Source organism: Brassica napus, chromosome C2 (genome assembly GCF_020379485.1).
Source record: "Brassica napus cultivar Da-Ae chromosome C2, Da-Ae, whole genome shotgun sequence".
In the NCBI taxonomy this organism is placed as follows: Eukaryota; Viridiplantae; Streptophyta; class Magnoliopsida; order Brassicales; family Brassicaceae; genus Brassica; species Brassica napus.
In genome coordinates, this window is record NC_063445.1 from 37,344,505 (window position 1) to 37,359,104 (window position 14,600).

Here is a 14,600-nt window from a genome sequence, read left to right on the forward strand (position 1 = left end):
AAAGGTTGGTGATATATCTTTTTTACTTCGAGATCAATATATATTTTTCTTTTGTATTTCTTATATAGTGTTCTAAATTTATTAATCCTCTAATAAGCAAAAAAAAAAACGGTGGTTATCATACATAAACTAAACGATGATTTGATGTAGTAATAAGAATCGTGTATTAGAAACTTTAAATGGGAAATTTTCTACATTCAAGTGCATTATAGTTTTCACATGAACCATTTAAAAATCCATATCAAAATTTTCATTGAGTTTCTAGAAATTTACATTATCTTACTATCACATTTCTTATAAAATTTGTAATTTTAAATGATAAACTCATGCGTACCCTTTTTCAAAAAAAAAACTATTGTGTATCCCTGAAAATACCCTAACGGGATATACTGACAATGCAAAGTATATGCAGCTCTTTCGCGTCAAATTATGCATAAAGATGATTCATGGGTCCAGTGGAAGTTGCATTACGAATGATGTTCATTATTAATAAAAATTTATACTCTGAAACTTAGATAAAAATACAAAAAAATTGTGATAAGTATTTATAGGTTACATTTGGCTCAGGAGTTTTCGGTCTTAAAGTTTGGAAAGTAATAAATTATTTAGCACAAAAAGAAATAACGAGAATTATAAAACTAAAACTTTACGACAACATTTTTAGGCATATTTAACATTCTATATTTAACATTTAATATATAAACAAAATTAGAAAAAAAACATAATTAATATGTACAAAAGATGAATTGAAGATAAAGAATGGTTTCATTAAATAAAAATAAATTAAAAATAAATTATAACAGTTAAATAATAGAATATCAGAGAACATGTTACCAACAAATAAAAACTAAAACACATAACAATCATCAAACTCAAAACTAAACGTATACAATATTCCCGCCCGCCCTCGGGCGGGCAAACCACTAGTTAGTCAATAAACTATGACGCAGATCTAAACATAGATGTCAGTATGTGATGACCAAAATTTTTTTACTTTTTACGGAAATTGATTAATCGTAAACAAACGATGGATAAACCAAATCAATCACTAGAATAATTAAAAAAAATTTGATTATGTGAACTTAGGAAGGGTTATTGGTAGATAGAATCTAGGTGAATTATAAAATTTTGAAAATCCATCATTATTAGTAGATGGAATTTTAATCTTTTAGTAAATTCTATTGTTATTGGTTTAAAGATTTTTAAAATCCATTCAAAATCTTTTGTTATTCAAAAAGTTTACTTATGATTGATTTTTTAATTCTATCAAACTCTATTGTTATTGGGATATAAATTCTTTATTTTTTTACTCATGAGACTCAACTTTGAAAATCTTATGTATACCCATAAGAGTTTTAAAATCCATATAATAGAAAACACACTTTTGATTCCGTAGCGTTACACAAACAAGTAATAATTTCAACATTTGCCTATTTATTTCAAAACTGTAACAAGAAGAAAATCATATACAAAGAAAAAAAGCAGCGATGATGTTCTTACACCATAACAAAAAGCATCAATGCTTGAGTGTCATCATCTTGGCAGAATAGCGTAAGCAATAGTGGTGGAAAGCTGTCTTTCATGGCTGACGATCCTTCTTTCTACCAACTCATTCTTCGAGGCGCAGCTCCTATCGTTGCCATGGACAGAAAACTACCCAACACTCATTTATCATTTCCGAAACATTCATCATCTCCTTGTGTCTTTTCGTAGTGGAAATTGGATCACGTGGGTGAAGGAAGGACTGAGGTGGCTCAACTCATTGCTACTAGTGTTACTAAGGAACATCGATTCCAATTGTACGTAGCAACATAAGGTCCAAGATGGCTACAATAGATTATCCTCAAAAGTTGATCTCGATCGATCTTGTGACTTGATTCGGCCACAAAAATGTCTCAGGGACTTGTTGTACATCATCTCTGACCCGTATATCATCTCTTACTATCGTTTCTACTTACAGAGAGCTTTTAAAAAATTGGAAAGTTTTCTAAAATTTTTTTTACATATTTCCTTAATAGGATTTATAAAAAAAAAAACAAAATGTAGGCAAATCTATGAAGATTAATCACAATCATCTATGTAAACTATTTGTTAAGTTTACTTAACTTTTAAAAGTCCATCAATTTTTAAAATCACTAAATTCCATACAAATTCTTGTTTGAATAAGCCCCCGTAGCGGTTGTTTTATTTTGACTGAGACATGATTGTCGATGTGTAACGGCCCGGTTCCTGGCCCATAAACATTTCCTTGAGAATATGGGCTTCTCTACGGCCCATATGGCAAAGACCTAGGGTTCCCTTCCGCTTTCCTATAAAAAGAAATGCAGCCTCCCTTTTGTCTCATACGGAAACTAAAGCGAAGCTCTGCAGAGAATTCCCGGAGACCAGAAACCCTAGCCGTCGAGCTCTCCCTTTCTCTCTTGCGCCGTCTCTCTCTCTCTCTTCTCTCTTCTCTCTCTCTCTCCCGCGCGACGCTCTCTCTCTCCTCGCCGTCGCTCTCTCTCTCTCCTCGCCGTCGCACGCTCTCTCTCTCCTCGTCGGCGCCGTGTGGTGGTGGTGGTGACCGGATCTCAATCTCCTCTCCCTTGTCTCTTGTCTCCAGATCCGGATCCAGATCTAGGCTAAGGTGGAGTGTCTTGAACCCATGTTGTTCTAATGTACTGTATACTCCTTTATGTTGGAGCTATGGTTGAGTAGACCCTGTTTGAAAGCTAGGATGATAGATCATGATTATTGCTAGGATGTTAGATGAATGGAACACGATGCATAAGAACCATCATATTGTTAAATGGGACTTAGTAAACTGAAATGGAGTCGTGGTAGCGATGATTGATTGGTAATTTATGCTTGTATGTTTGGATGTGTAGTCCCATGAGTGGTTTGTGATTAAAGCTAGTATGCTAGAGAGAAATGAATGCTAAGCTGATAGATGAGTAATGTTTGTTATTGTTATTGAAGTAGAACTTGAGTGCAATGTGTATTGTGTGTGGCACCGATAACGGGTGGCGTCTAGTGAATGAGTCCAAGTACAAGTCTAAATGAAAAGGAAAGCGAATGAGAATGGGAAGGGATAAGTGAAAATGATAAGGATGTGAAAGGATAAGTGAAAGTATGAAAGAATAAGGTTACAGTTAAGCATGGGTGGGGAAAGCATATAGAGTCTAAGGAAAGTATGTGTGGCAGTAGTTCACGCTAGGTATCCATAAGAGATGTGGTGAATCCACAAGAATATGGAAGCACCCATAGGAGATGTGGCGAATCCACATGAATATGGGGTAGAAGCCTGGTGGGAGCTACCCACTGATGATAAGAACGAAGTGCCAACCGCGAGAGGCGGGATATAAAAACGTGCATAATGGTCGGGTAACGGGGAGTTAAAGGTGTCATAGGATCGAGTCGGTCTGGTATGATGAGTCGGTTAAGTCTTGGGTTTAACGTATGTGGCAATGAGTGAGTTCATTGTAATGATTGATCACTAGGTTGCTAGAAATGTATGGAATTGAATGTGGACAATTAGTGATTACAGTATGAAATGATAAAAATACATTACCTGATTGTAGTGGCTAGTCAGTCCTAGTTCCCGCATAGAGTAGTATAGAGTGTCATGCGGGCAGGCTGGTCTAGAGCCACTTCAATGAGTAACTTGTTGCTCACTCCTCCATTTCCATTTCCCTGTGCGCAGGACTGTAAGTAGAAGTATATGGATGTGGGTGTGGCGGTATTTCAAAGAAGGTTATGCGCCCGTCGGCTCTCGGGACCAGTAACGGGACACGTAGGGTTGTCTAAATGACTAGACACGTGTCCATAACGCCCTTTCGATAACCCCGGTCGGACGCCGGGGGATCGGGCCGTTACAATTGGTATCAGAGCGGGTTAAGATCCCTTAGTTCTGTCCAAAGGGATCGACATTTCCGACGTTTTCGAAAAAAAAAAGAAAAAAAAAATTTATGGTGATTATTACTAAGTATTTTCGGATTGTGAAAAGATTATTTGAAAATCCCACTATATCCATACTTCTATTATGGTTCTGATTGAAATTTTATTGCAGGATGTTTTCGCTTGACCATTATGAGTGGAGGATGCCGCGTATGCACTACGGACGGAGGAACACCAGGGAGTGTGCCCAAAGGCGTCACCGTGACATGGAGGGTAACTTGGTACTACCCATGTTCCCGGATCCTGAAGAGGAGTACAGGGAGTTTCCATTCAGGTACCCGCACGAGCAGACTTTGAGGCGTATAGTGTTGATGCCACATTTCCAGAGGATGGCTATGGAGGAACTCCTACTGCAGGGCAATGCGAGGTTACAGCTTGCAACCGAAGAGGGGCCTCCGAGGAAGCGTGGCCGTCCATGCAAGCCGCCAAGTGCAGCAGGGGGACCCCCAAGGGTGTTCACCGGGAAGTGCCAGTGTGGAGTGCTGATCAAGAATGCTCAGGAGGACCGATCAGTCGCTGGATACACCGAGGACTTCATCAACCAAGCCAAGCTGTGCAAGCCAAAGAATGCAGAGACATGGTGCGGATGGTATAAGAACAGGCTTCGCAAGGAAATCTAGGCTCAGTTGAGGGGTGTTTTGGAGCCCCTGGAGTTCGCGCTAGTGAGGCGGATGGCAGGTTGCGCCATTGAGGCAGAGGAGAAGATTGCAGCCATTGTGGCCGCTCTCTCGAGCATGGCAGGAGGGAACCCGGGTAGGGACGCCGAAGGCCAGGAGGTGTCGGTCGGGGAACTCGCTAAGGGAAAGCGGGGACGTCCGCGGAAACCTCCTACAGTGACATGTGATTGTGATGTACTGGTCCAGATGGTTCAGAAGCCACGCAAGGTGAGAGATTATCTGGAGGAGTTCTTGGATACGGCCAAGAGGTGCCAACCGAAGCCAGCAGAGGAGTGGTGTCATCTGTTTAAGGCTGGGCTACGTGGAGATATTCATGAAGAGCTCGTGGGAGTTCTGGAGCCTCTGGAATTTGCACTGGTGAGAAGAATGGCCAACCAAGCACTGCACGCAGAGGAGTGGTTGGCGGAAGGCGAGGCGGAGGCCGAGTATGATTGCGTCGCGGGGGGCGATGAAGACCTTGGATCCGAGACCCGCTGTGCCTCGCCATGTCAATGTGGCTAGACGAGATCCTAGGGACTATTAGTAGGAGTAGGACACGTGTTTCTCTATTGGTTTTATTTCATTTATTGGTTATTGGAGTTGGTGTTCTTTCCATTCTTTACGGCATTCTGTGTTTTGTGCAGATGTGTCGAGTTCTTTTTACAACTATTGTGGTCTTACTCCTTTTATTTATGATATTCATTCGTTGGTTTTAAAGATTCCAGTAGAGTTATCATGCCTTGTATGCCTCCCTTGATTGTTGTGTGAATGCGTGAATCCATTTCGGTAACGTACGATTAGTCCGAAAGATGTGGGCCTTGGAATTCGGGGACGAATTCTGATTAACGGGGGAGGATTGTAACGGCCCGGTTCCTGGCCCATAAAAATTTTCTTGAGAATATGGGCTTCTCTACGGCCCATATGGCAAAGACCTAGGGTTCCCTTCCGCTTTCCAATAAAAAGAGATACAGCCTCCCTTTTGCCTCATACAGAAACTAAAGCGAAGCTCTGCAGAGAATTCCCAGAGACCAAAAACCCTAGCCGTCGAGCTATCCCTTTCTCTCTTGCGCCGTCTCTCTCTCTCTTCTCTCTTCTCTCTCTCTCTCTCTCCCGCGCGACACTCTCTCTCTCCTCGCCGTCGCACGCTCTCTCTCTCCTCGCCGGCGCCGTGTGGTGGTGGTGGTGACCGGATCTCAATCTCCTCTCCCTTGTCTCTTGTCTCCAGATCCGGATCCAGATCTAGGCTAAGGTGGAGTGTCTTGAACCCATCTTGTTCTCATGTACTGTATACTCCTTTATGTTGGAGTTAGGGTTGAGTAGACCCTGTTTGAAAGCTAGGATGATAGATCATGATTATTGCTACGATGTTAGATGAATGGAACCGATGCATAAGAACCCTCATATTGTTAAATGGGACTTAGTAAACTGAAATGGAGTTGTGGTAGCGATGATTGATTGGTAATTTATGCTTGTATGTTTGGATGTGTAGTCCCATGAGTTGTTTGTGATTAAAGCTAGGATGCTAGAGAGAAATGAATGCGAAGCTGATAGATGAGTAATGATTGTTAATGTTATTGAAGTAGAACTTGAGTGCAATGTGTATTGTGTGTGGCACCGATAACGGGTGGCGTCTAGTGAATGAGTCCAAGTACAAGTCTAAATGAAAAGGAAAGCGAATGAGAATGGGAAGGGATAAGTGAAAATGATAAGGATGTGAAAGGATAAGTGAAAGTATGAAAGAATAAGGTTACGGTTAAGCATGGGTGGGGAAAGCATATAGAGTCTAAGGAAAGTATGTGTGGCAGTAGTTCACGCTAGGTATCCATAAGAGATGTGGCGAATCCACAAGAATATAGAAGCACCCATAGGAGATGTGGCGAATCCACATGAATATGGGGTAGAAGCCTGGTGGGAGCTACCCACTGATGATAAGAACGAAGTGCCAACCGCGAGAGGCGGGATATAAAAATGTGCATCATGGTCGGGTAACGGGGAGTTAAAGGTGTCATAGGATCGAGTCGGTCTGGTATGATGAGTCGGTTAAGTCTAGGGTTTAACGTGTGTGGCAATGAGTGAGTTCATTGTAATGATTGATCACTAGGTTGCTAGAAATGTATGGAATTGAATGTGGACAATTAGTGATGACAGTATGAAATGATAAAAATACATTACCTGATTGTAGTGACTAGTCAGTCCTAGTTCCCGCATAGAGTAGTATAGAGTGTCATGCGGGCATGCTGGTCTAGAGCCACTTCACTGAGTAACTTGTTGCTCACTCCTCCATTTCCATTTCCCTGTGCGCAGGACTGTAAGTAGAAGTATATGGATGTGGGTGTGACAGTATTTCAAAGAAGGTTATGCGCCCGTCGGCTCTCGGGACCAGTAACGGGACACGTAGGGTTGTCTAAATGAGTAGACACATGTCCATAACGCCCTTTCAATAACCCCGGTCGGACGCCGGGGGATCGGGCCGTTACAGGAAACATCTAACAAATCATCGGAGATGCCAACGCATCAACATATGGCTTTAGTTTATTTCTCGGTAGTTACAGTTTTTTCTTTCTTCTTTTTAGGCTGTTAGGATTAAAGCGTATTTGATAACATATCGTGAATCAAGAGAAAAAAGATAATTAGTTATTTTTATTATATTTCATAGACAATAATACCTATATACATATATATATTTGAATATAACATTAAAGTTTATAACCTTCTGTAACATAGACCTATAGGTCTATCTATATGGACATCTACGCAATAATTTATAGGTTAACATTGACGTTTAGGTCTATCTATATGGACATCTAAACAATAATTCATAACAAAACTGATTTTGAGTGAGTGGAGGAAACAACACAACATCAATTCGGCAAAGCTAGTGGAGGAGTTAAAGGAGAAAGTTGAGGGTTTATATGCAGACGACAATGCGATGATGGAGGAAATTGCAGCAGCGTTGAAGGAACTATCTGATGCTCTTAAGGCAGAACAAATGCTCTGGAAACAAAAGAGTAGAGTGTTTTGGCTGAGAGAGGGAGATAAAAATACCAAATATTTTCATGCCTTAACGAAGCAAAGGAGAGCAAGGAACAAAATCACGCAGCTTCTGGATGTTAATGGTAATATAGTTGAGGATGAGGAAGGACTGGTAGCCATTGCTACTAGTTATTATCGACAAATCTTTGAGTCATCTACACCAGAAGACATTGAAGAGGCGCTACCTGAAGTTCCTACGACGATTACAGGAACAATGAATGACAGCCTCACAGCTCCTGTTTCAGAATGGGAGGTTAAATTAGCTCTCTTTGCTATGCATCCAGATAAGGCACCGGGACTAGATGGGATGACTGCGCTTTTTTACCAACAATTTTGGGATATAGTCAAGCAGGTTTTAACTCTTATGGTGAATAAATTCCTGTTTGAAGGACATGTAGCCAATAGTTTGAATGATACAAACATATGCCTTATCCCGAAAACAACTAAGCCTAATGATATGGCTCAGTTCCGACCCATAAGCTTGTGCAATGTTAGCTACAAGATCGTTTCGAAGGTCTTATGCCAGAGACTAAAGAAAGTCTTGCCAGGTTTGATATCAGAAACCCAGTCAGCCTTTGCTGCTGGAAGAAAGATTTCAGATAATATCATGATTGCTCAAGAGATGTTTCATGCCCTACGAACAAAGCCGAGTGGACGTAATAAGAGGATGGCCATCAAGACAGATATGAGTAAGGCATATGATAGGATGGAATGGTCGTTTATCGAAGCTGTGATGCGTAAGATGAGATTCTCTGAGACATGGATCACCTGGATTATGAGGTGCATTACGTCGGTCAAATACAAAGTTTTCATGAATGGGCAGCCAAGAGGAAATATTTTTCCAGGTAGAGGCCTGCGTCAAGGAGATCCTTTGTCTCCCTTCATTTTTATTCTGTGCACGGAAGCGCTCGTTAGCCTTCTCAATCATGCAAAGAACCAAGGGAAGATAACAGAGATGCATATTACACGCGCATGTCCTTCGGTATCCCACCTTCTCTTTGCTGATGATAGCCTTTTCTTCTGTATGGCGGAGCCCCGTGAATGTGAAGAAGTAATGAAAGTAGTCAGGAAATATGGTAAAGCATCTGGCCAATGTATAAACTTTGACAATTCTTCCTTACTCTTTGGTAAGAGGATTAATGCAGCCACCCGACAAGAGGTTAAAGATACACTTGGAATACACTATGATGGAGGGATGGGAAAGTATTTGGGGATCCCAGAGGATATTAGTGGGTCTAAATGTAAACTTTTTGCATTTCTAAAGGATAATCTGATGCACAGAGTCAATGGATGGACTGGTCGATGGCTTTCAAAAGGAGGAAAGGAAGTAATGATCAAATCCATTTTACTAGCTCTTCCTACATACGTTATGTCAACGTTTCTGCTCCCATTGGAGATCTGTGAAAACCTCGCTAGTGCCATTGCACAATTTTGGTGGAGCTCAAATCCTCCAAAAAGAGGGATACACTGGGCGAAATGGGACAAGGTTTGTTTACCCAAAGAAGAGGGCGGTATTGGCTTCCGGCTAATTCATGAGTTCAATTTAGCACTACTGGCAAAGCAATTATGGAGACTGGTCCAATACCCTGATTCACTGGTTGCCCGAGTATTAAGGGGGCGATATTATAGGATGATCTCGCCATTGAGGGAAACCTCTACTAGCAGCCCATCATATGTGTGGACAAGCATCTCCGCAGCAAGGAAGCTTTTACTGCTAGGAATCAGACAGAAGATTCACTCTGGTTACGACGTCAGGGTGTGGGAGGATCCGTGGATTCCAACGACACCTGCTAGACCGGCTAGACCTATAGCCCCTGTGATGAACCTAAACATGAGAGTCAGTGACATCATTAATCAGGAATCAAAGGAGTGGGATGTAGGATTACTAGATGATTATGTCCATCCTGATGATATACCTCTCATCCGCAGTATGACTATAAGCTCTACTCACCGTCGAGATACTTTTTGTTGGAACTACACGAGAAATGGCCAATACACAGTCAAGTCTGGATACTGGGTTGCTCAGAACCTATTGAAGCAAGAAGAGGAAAAGGAAATATTAGAGCCAAGTATCACAAAACTTCAAGCCTTTGCTTGGAAGTTGAAAGCGCCAAGGAAGATGTGCCATCTTATATGGCAATTGATCACGGGTCAGGTAGTAGTAACGAGGATCTAGTAAGGCGTAATATGAGGTGCGATAATTATTGTCCAAGGTGTGGGGAAATAGAGGAATCTGTAACTCATGCAATATTTGAATGCCCTCCAGCCTTGCAAGTATGGTCTTTATCGGTAACTCCTACAAGTCCAGGTATATTCCCAGTGGCGAGCGTCTACACAAACAGGGACTATCTTTTCTCGAGGAAAAATAATATCATTGTACCAGACCAAGACAGGGATCCTTATCCCTGGATAATATGGTATATTTGGAAGGCTCGCAATGATAAGCTTTTCAAGGGTATAGATAGAGACCCTTTGGAACTCGTTCGATACGCAGAGAGTGAATGCCAAGCCTGGTTTAACGCAAATGAGATGATACCGCCACAAGTCCGGGACAGCAATAACGATATAAACCAAGTCTTAAGCTTGGGTAATATCTGCTTGCTAGATGGATCTTGGACAGCTTCTGATCGCTTTAGTGGATGTGGATGGGTCTGGATGGATAGTAGGGAGGACATACAACTTATGGGAACACGAAACTTTACTCGATGTGAATCAGCGTTGCATTCGGAGGTAGAAGCGCTGCGATGGGCGATGGAGAACATGCTTCAACACTCGCCGTGCCAGAGCTTTGGAACGGACTGCAAAGAGCTGATCGCAATGATAAGTGAACCCCAGAAGTGGCCAAGATTTGCGACAGAGCTGGAGAAGATAGAGACGCTGCAGATTTGTTTTCCGGATTTCAAAATCACCCATGTACCACGTCTGTGCAATCAGTTTTCTGATTTTTTTAGCTAAGACTGCTAGGAGCTTTCATAGGGAGCTACTTTTCATTGGTTGTTCTATTCCGGTCTGGTTATCAAGACTACCTCAAGCTTGAGTAATCGAAGGGCCGTTTGAGGTCAAAAAAAAAAAAAAACTGATTTTTTTTTTTATTTATTTATTTATTTATTTTTTTTTTTCTATTTGCCTTCCTCGACAACACCTAAATCGGGGGTAAAAGGAGAAAAGGAAATAAATATAAGATTCTTCTCTCCAATGGCGAAACTAACGACGGAGTCTCCTGTCTGCCGCAAAATTGTGCATTCTTTCTTGGATTTTCTTGATTCCGGTAATCACCATCATCACTTGCCACCTAGATTCACCATAGGTTTTTTTGTTTTCAGAACAATTCTTGAAGGGCTTTGATAAGAGGTAAAGAAGCGATTCCGTGAAATTGGGGATTCAATTGTTTTCTTGTGGTATTTATTGCTAGTTCAAGTTGCTCCTGGTGTTGACGAGGAAGGGCTTGAGGTTGCTAAAGAATGCATGAAGGAAGCATTTAAGATCACTTCAGATTCTGCCAGGGACTATAACTCTAAACCCGTTTCGCTTGTTAGTATCTTCACTTCTCCTGTAGATGAGTCTAGTTCTTCATCAGGTCCTGACTTGTCCAACTCAGTGGATGCAAGCAAAGAACCTCTCTTTAAGGGTCAGTTATGGTTTGCTTTTTTTGTTCATAGTTCATCATTCTCTTGTTGAGCTTGTCTTGTTTTGCAGGAACTTGTAGAGATGAACTATTTGGCCAACTCTTTGGTGCGCTTGAGAAAGTTCGGTATTTCAATACCACGCCTAACGGAGATGATGATCCTGCTCAGCTGGAGAAAGCAACCAAGATATTTCATGATGCTATCAGTGTTGGTTTTCGGTGTTTCCTTGTTGACTTTATTGATGTTTTTGCTTCCATTGGTAAACATCTTTCTTTATCTACATAATCCAGGAAATGGAAAGTTCTGGATGCCAGAAATTTGATGCAAAAAGCTTGGCAGAAACATTCAAGTGCCAAGGTACTTGTGATGTTAGATCTTCCCTAAAAGAGACACCATGAAGTTTTATTTTTCTAAATGCTGTCTCGTCTATTTCTTCGTAATCACTGGAGTTATTACCTCTGTTTAGGTAACAAGGCCATGCAGTCCCAGCAGTATCTGGAGGCAATCGAGCTGTATTCTTTTGCGATTGCACTCTCAGATGAAAACGCTGTTTTCTACTGCAACAGGTGAGTGATATAAAAGCCTTAACTTCGTAGCTCTCTGGTTGTGTTTACTGCTTAATCTGATTTTTAGCATGCTTTTAGACATATGTTCACTTCACCAAAATTTTTAAAGGAATTAATTATATATCAGGGCTGCTGCATATACCCAGATCAGCATGTGCTCAGAAGCAATCAAGGACTGTCTTAAATCCATTGAGATAGATGCAAACTATAGTAAGGCTTACAGTCGCCTTGGGTTAGCATATTATGCTCAAGGAAAGTATGCTGATGCTATTGAGAAAGGCTTCAAGAAAGGTATTTATATGTTCTTAGAATGAATCCAGCCTTCTCTATCAAGTTAGCATATTATTTTCTTTCAAAGGGGCCGATTGCTTTAGAAAAAGTGCTAAAGCTTTCCTTTGTTACATTATTCCTGTGTAACCTTTTCATCACCACTCATGTCAGCTTTGGAGTTGGATCCGCATAATGAATCTGTCAAAGAAAACATCAGGGTCGGTTTTACTTTATTAATATACGTTTCTGTTTTTATTATATGATCATTCTGTAACTTAAATGAGACTGAAGACATCGATGTATTTGCAAAATATAGGTGGCTGAACAAAAACTAAGAGAAGAACAACGACAGAGACGTAATCAGGTAAATTATTATTTGCATGGATTAGTAGAAATAATACAAGAAACCAAAGGAACTAACGTTTTGTGGGGAGGGGTTGGAAGAGCAGAATACAAGCACAGGACGTAATCAAGACCCGGGAATGGGAGGGCAAGGAATACCTTCTCAGTTCTCAATGCCTTTAAACCCTGATATGATGAGCATGTTCATGAACATGGCGGGGAACGGAGGAGATGGTAACAGAAATGGTACAAATGAGCCTGAGATTCGTGTAGGCGGAAACATCAACATAGATCTTGGCGCTGCTGATCAAATGCCTGAAGAGTTTTCAGGTGCATTGCGATCAATGATGCAGATGTTTGGAGGATCACAGGAAGGCAACAATAACAATCCTCAAGGTACTAATGGTGCACATGGAAGACCATCTGGAAATTAAACCTTAAAAGAGCCATGTGTGTTTCTAAGGTTATTATATGGTTTCTCAGTTTGTGCTCCATAGACTTTTTTAGGTTTTGAATTTTAACAGCAGACTGATGTAATGAAGTGATGTTATTACAAAATGATGTTCTAAGATTTTGGTGTACATACATGATGAACATGAGCAAGTGAAATTCATATTTAACCTCAAAATTCTCAGAAACAAAAAAAAAGGCAAATTGTTGAATTATTATACAATTTGAGAAAGAAAGAAAAAGCCAAACCCACCTCATGAAAACAGTACGGATACAGAAGCGCTTCGTGAAGATCTAAATCTGATACTTTGAAGAATTTCTACAATATACAGTTGTAGAAGAAACACACTCACTCACAGAGAAGCAACAGCGGAAGAAGGTTGAAGCGCACGAATTCTGATATCATACTTGGTAACAGTGTCAGTGACACCCTTCCTGGGCGATGAGTTTTGTGTTACGAGTGCGTACTCAGGAGGGGCCTTGTCATAAGAAGCATTGCCGATATAGTTATTACATTGGCGACAGAGAAGCTTAGTCTTGCGTCTGAACAAACCCAAAGAGTATCTGGAGAAGTGTGGCATGCATTGGAACTCATCAATCTGGCTGAATCTTCCCTCGTCAATGTTGAAGAAGGATATGATTCCAGTCTTCATGGATTTCCCATACTTTGATCCAATTGATGATGTAATTCGATTGGTGGAGCTCAAGTTCAGCTCGTACCCACAAGATCCACAACTACAAGAAAGTTAAAAGACATTTGTTCCTTCTCTTTAAATAAGAAAACAACAAGAAAATTGAGTTCCATATTAAACATAAACTTCAATGCAACAATCAATCAAACAAAAGTTCGTAGCTACAAATAATTGCATTTATGGACTAATTAACATTTTTCATCAGTTCCAGTGAGAGAAGAACAAAACGAGCTTTATGATCAAATCAATCAACAATGGAAACCCTAATAAAAAAAGCATAAGATTCAACTACAAAGATACTTGTTACCTGTAATTGACATGTCTCATGGAAGATGAAGAAGAAAATGATGGAGAATACAAGTGGTTGCCACCAAATCGGCCGTCCTTGATACCCACCGACGCCGATCTGTCCATCGTCGCTCGAAATCAGGGAAAGCTTCCAAGACTTTCGTGACCGAGAAGAGTGGGTTTGATTAATAGGTTGATGATGAAGAACGTGTCCCTCCCACTTGATTGATTCGGTTAAAACTTTTTCACGCCTCCGCGACCAATGTCGTGGTCGCAACTTTCTAGCAACGATCGAATTGAAGCAGTATCTAACTTGTAAATGTAACTTGAGGGTGACCGGAGCAGTATTGGTTGTTACAGTTTTATCCACTGATAATTTGTTTTTGTAACTAGTGTTATATATATTAGATGAATTGTAATATAATTAATTGTATTCAAAGACCTAAACCGAAGCAGATAATATGATTATTTTTGGTACAAATATTCAAACCTGTTTTAGATACATTTGTTATTTAGATATTTTTAGATTTCTATAAATTATAACCAAACTCATTCAGGCTCAGAATGATTCAACTCAAAACCAACACATAAATTTATAATATTCAAACGAGTCTAATTTAAAAGACAAAACAATACCCGAAAAGAACAACACATACTTAAATGGATAGCCAATGTTCATCCCTAACTGATTTTATAAACTAATAAAAATGATGCAATCTATGTGTTTGACTAAATTAAGTG

The 14,600-nt window shown here is 40.5% G+C and overlaps 3 protein-coding genes across 3 annotated transcripts; 2 read left to right on the plus strand and 1 right to left on the minus strand.

The window, feature by feature from the left end:
- The first annotated feature begins 7,524 nt into the window (after positions 1-7,524).
- LOC111203839 lies at positions 7,525-9,801 on the plus strand. The gene is made up of 2 exons (XM_022697931.1): positions 7,525-8,405; positions 8,760-9,801. The coding sequence occupies exons 1-2, from the start codon at positions 7,525-7,527 to the stop codon at positions 9,799-9,801; spliced, it is 1,923 nt and encodes a 640-aa protein (XP_022553652.1).
- Positions 9,802-10,742: 941 nt separating this feature from the next.
- On the plus strand, positions 10,743-13,000 carry LOC106368133 (small glutamine-rich tetratricopeptide repeat-containing protein). The gene is made up of 9 exons (XM_013808030.3): positions 10,743-10,893; positions 11,038-11,253; positions 11,322-11,458; positions 11,542-11,608; positions 11,718-11,817; positions 11,945-12,108; positions 12,259-12,305; positions 12,404-12,451; positions 12,537-13,000. Exons 1-9 carry the CDS (start codon positions 10,821-10,823, stop codon positions 12,861-12,863), a joined length of 1,179 nt encoding a protein of 392 aa, XP_013663484.1. The 5' UTR covers positions 10,743-10,820; the 3' UTR covers positions 12,864-13,000.
- On the minus strand, positions 12,959-14,199 carry LOC106427013 (uncharacterized protein At4g08330, chloroplastic-like). The gene is made up of 2 exons (XM_013867745.3): positions 13,879-14,199; positions 12,959-13,614 (listed from the first exon to the last, which is right to left on the minus strand). The coding sequence occupies exons 1-2, from the start codon at positions 13,983-13,985 to the stop codon at positions 13,233-13,235; spliced, it is 489 nt and encodes a 162-aa protein (XP_013723199.2). The 5' UTR covers positions 13,986-14,199; the 3' UTR covers positions 12,959-13,232.
- Between the last annotated feature and the right edge of the window lie 401 nt (positions 14,200-14,600).

What these genes read in the sequence shown, in the direction of transcription:
- LOC106427013 (XM_013867745.3), bottom strand. Translation starts at nt 13,985, where the DNA reads ATGGACAGATCGGCGTCGGTGGGTATCAAGGACGGCCGATTTGGTGGC. An exon ending in ATGAGACATGTCAATTACAG is followed by an intron (nt 13,615 to 13,878) that starts GTAACAAGTATC and finishes ACTTTCTTGTAG; the next exon opens with TTGTGGATCTTGTGGGTACG.
- LOC106368133 (XM_013808030.3), top strand. Translation starts at nt 10,821, where the DNA reads ATGGCGAAACTAACGACGGAGTCTCCTGTCTGCCGCAAAATTGTGCAT. An exon ending in GCTGTTTTCTACTGCAACAG is followed by an intron (nt 11,818 to 11,944) that starts GTGAGTGATATA and finishes ATTATATATCAG; the next exon opens with GGCTGCTGCATATACCCAGA. An exon ending in AACGACAGAGACGTAATCAG is followed by an intron (nt 12,452 to 12,536) that starts GTAAATTATTAT and finishes TTGGAAGAGCAG; the next exon opens with AATACAAGCACAGGACGTAA.
- LOC111203839 (XM_022697931.1), top strand. Translation starts at nt 7,525, where the DNA reads ATGGAGGAAATTGCAGCAGCGTTGAAGGAACTATCTGATGCTCTTAAG. An exon ending in TGGATCACCTGGATTATGAG is followed by an intron (nt 8,406 to 8,759) that starts GTGCATTACGTC and finishes CTTTGGTAAGAG; the next exon opens with GATTAATGCAGCCACCCGAC.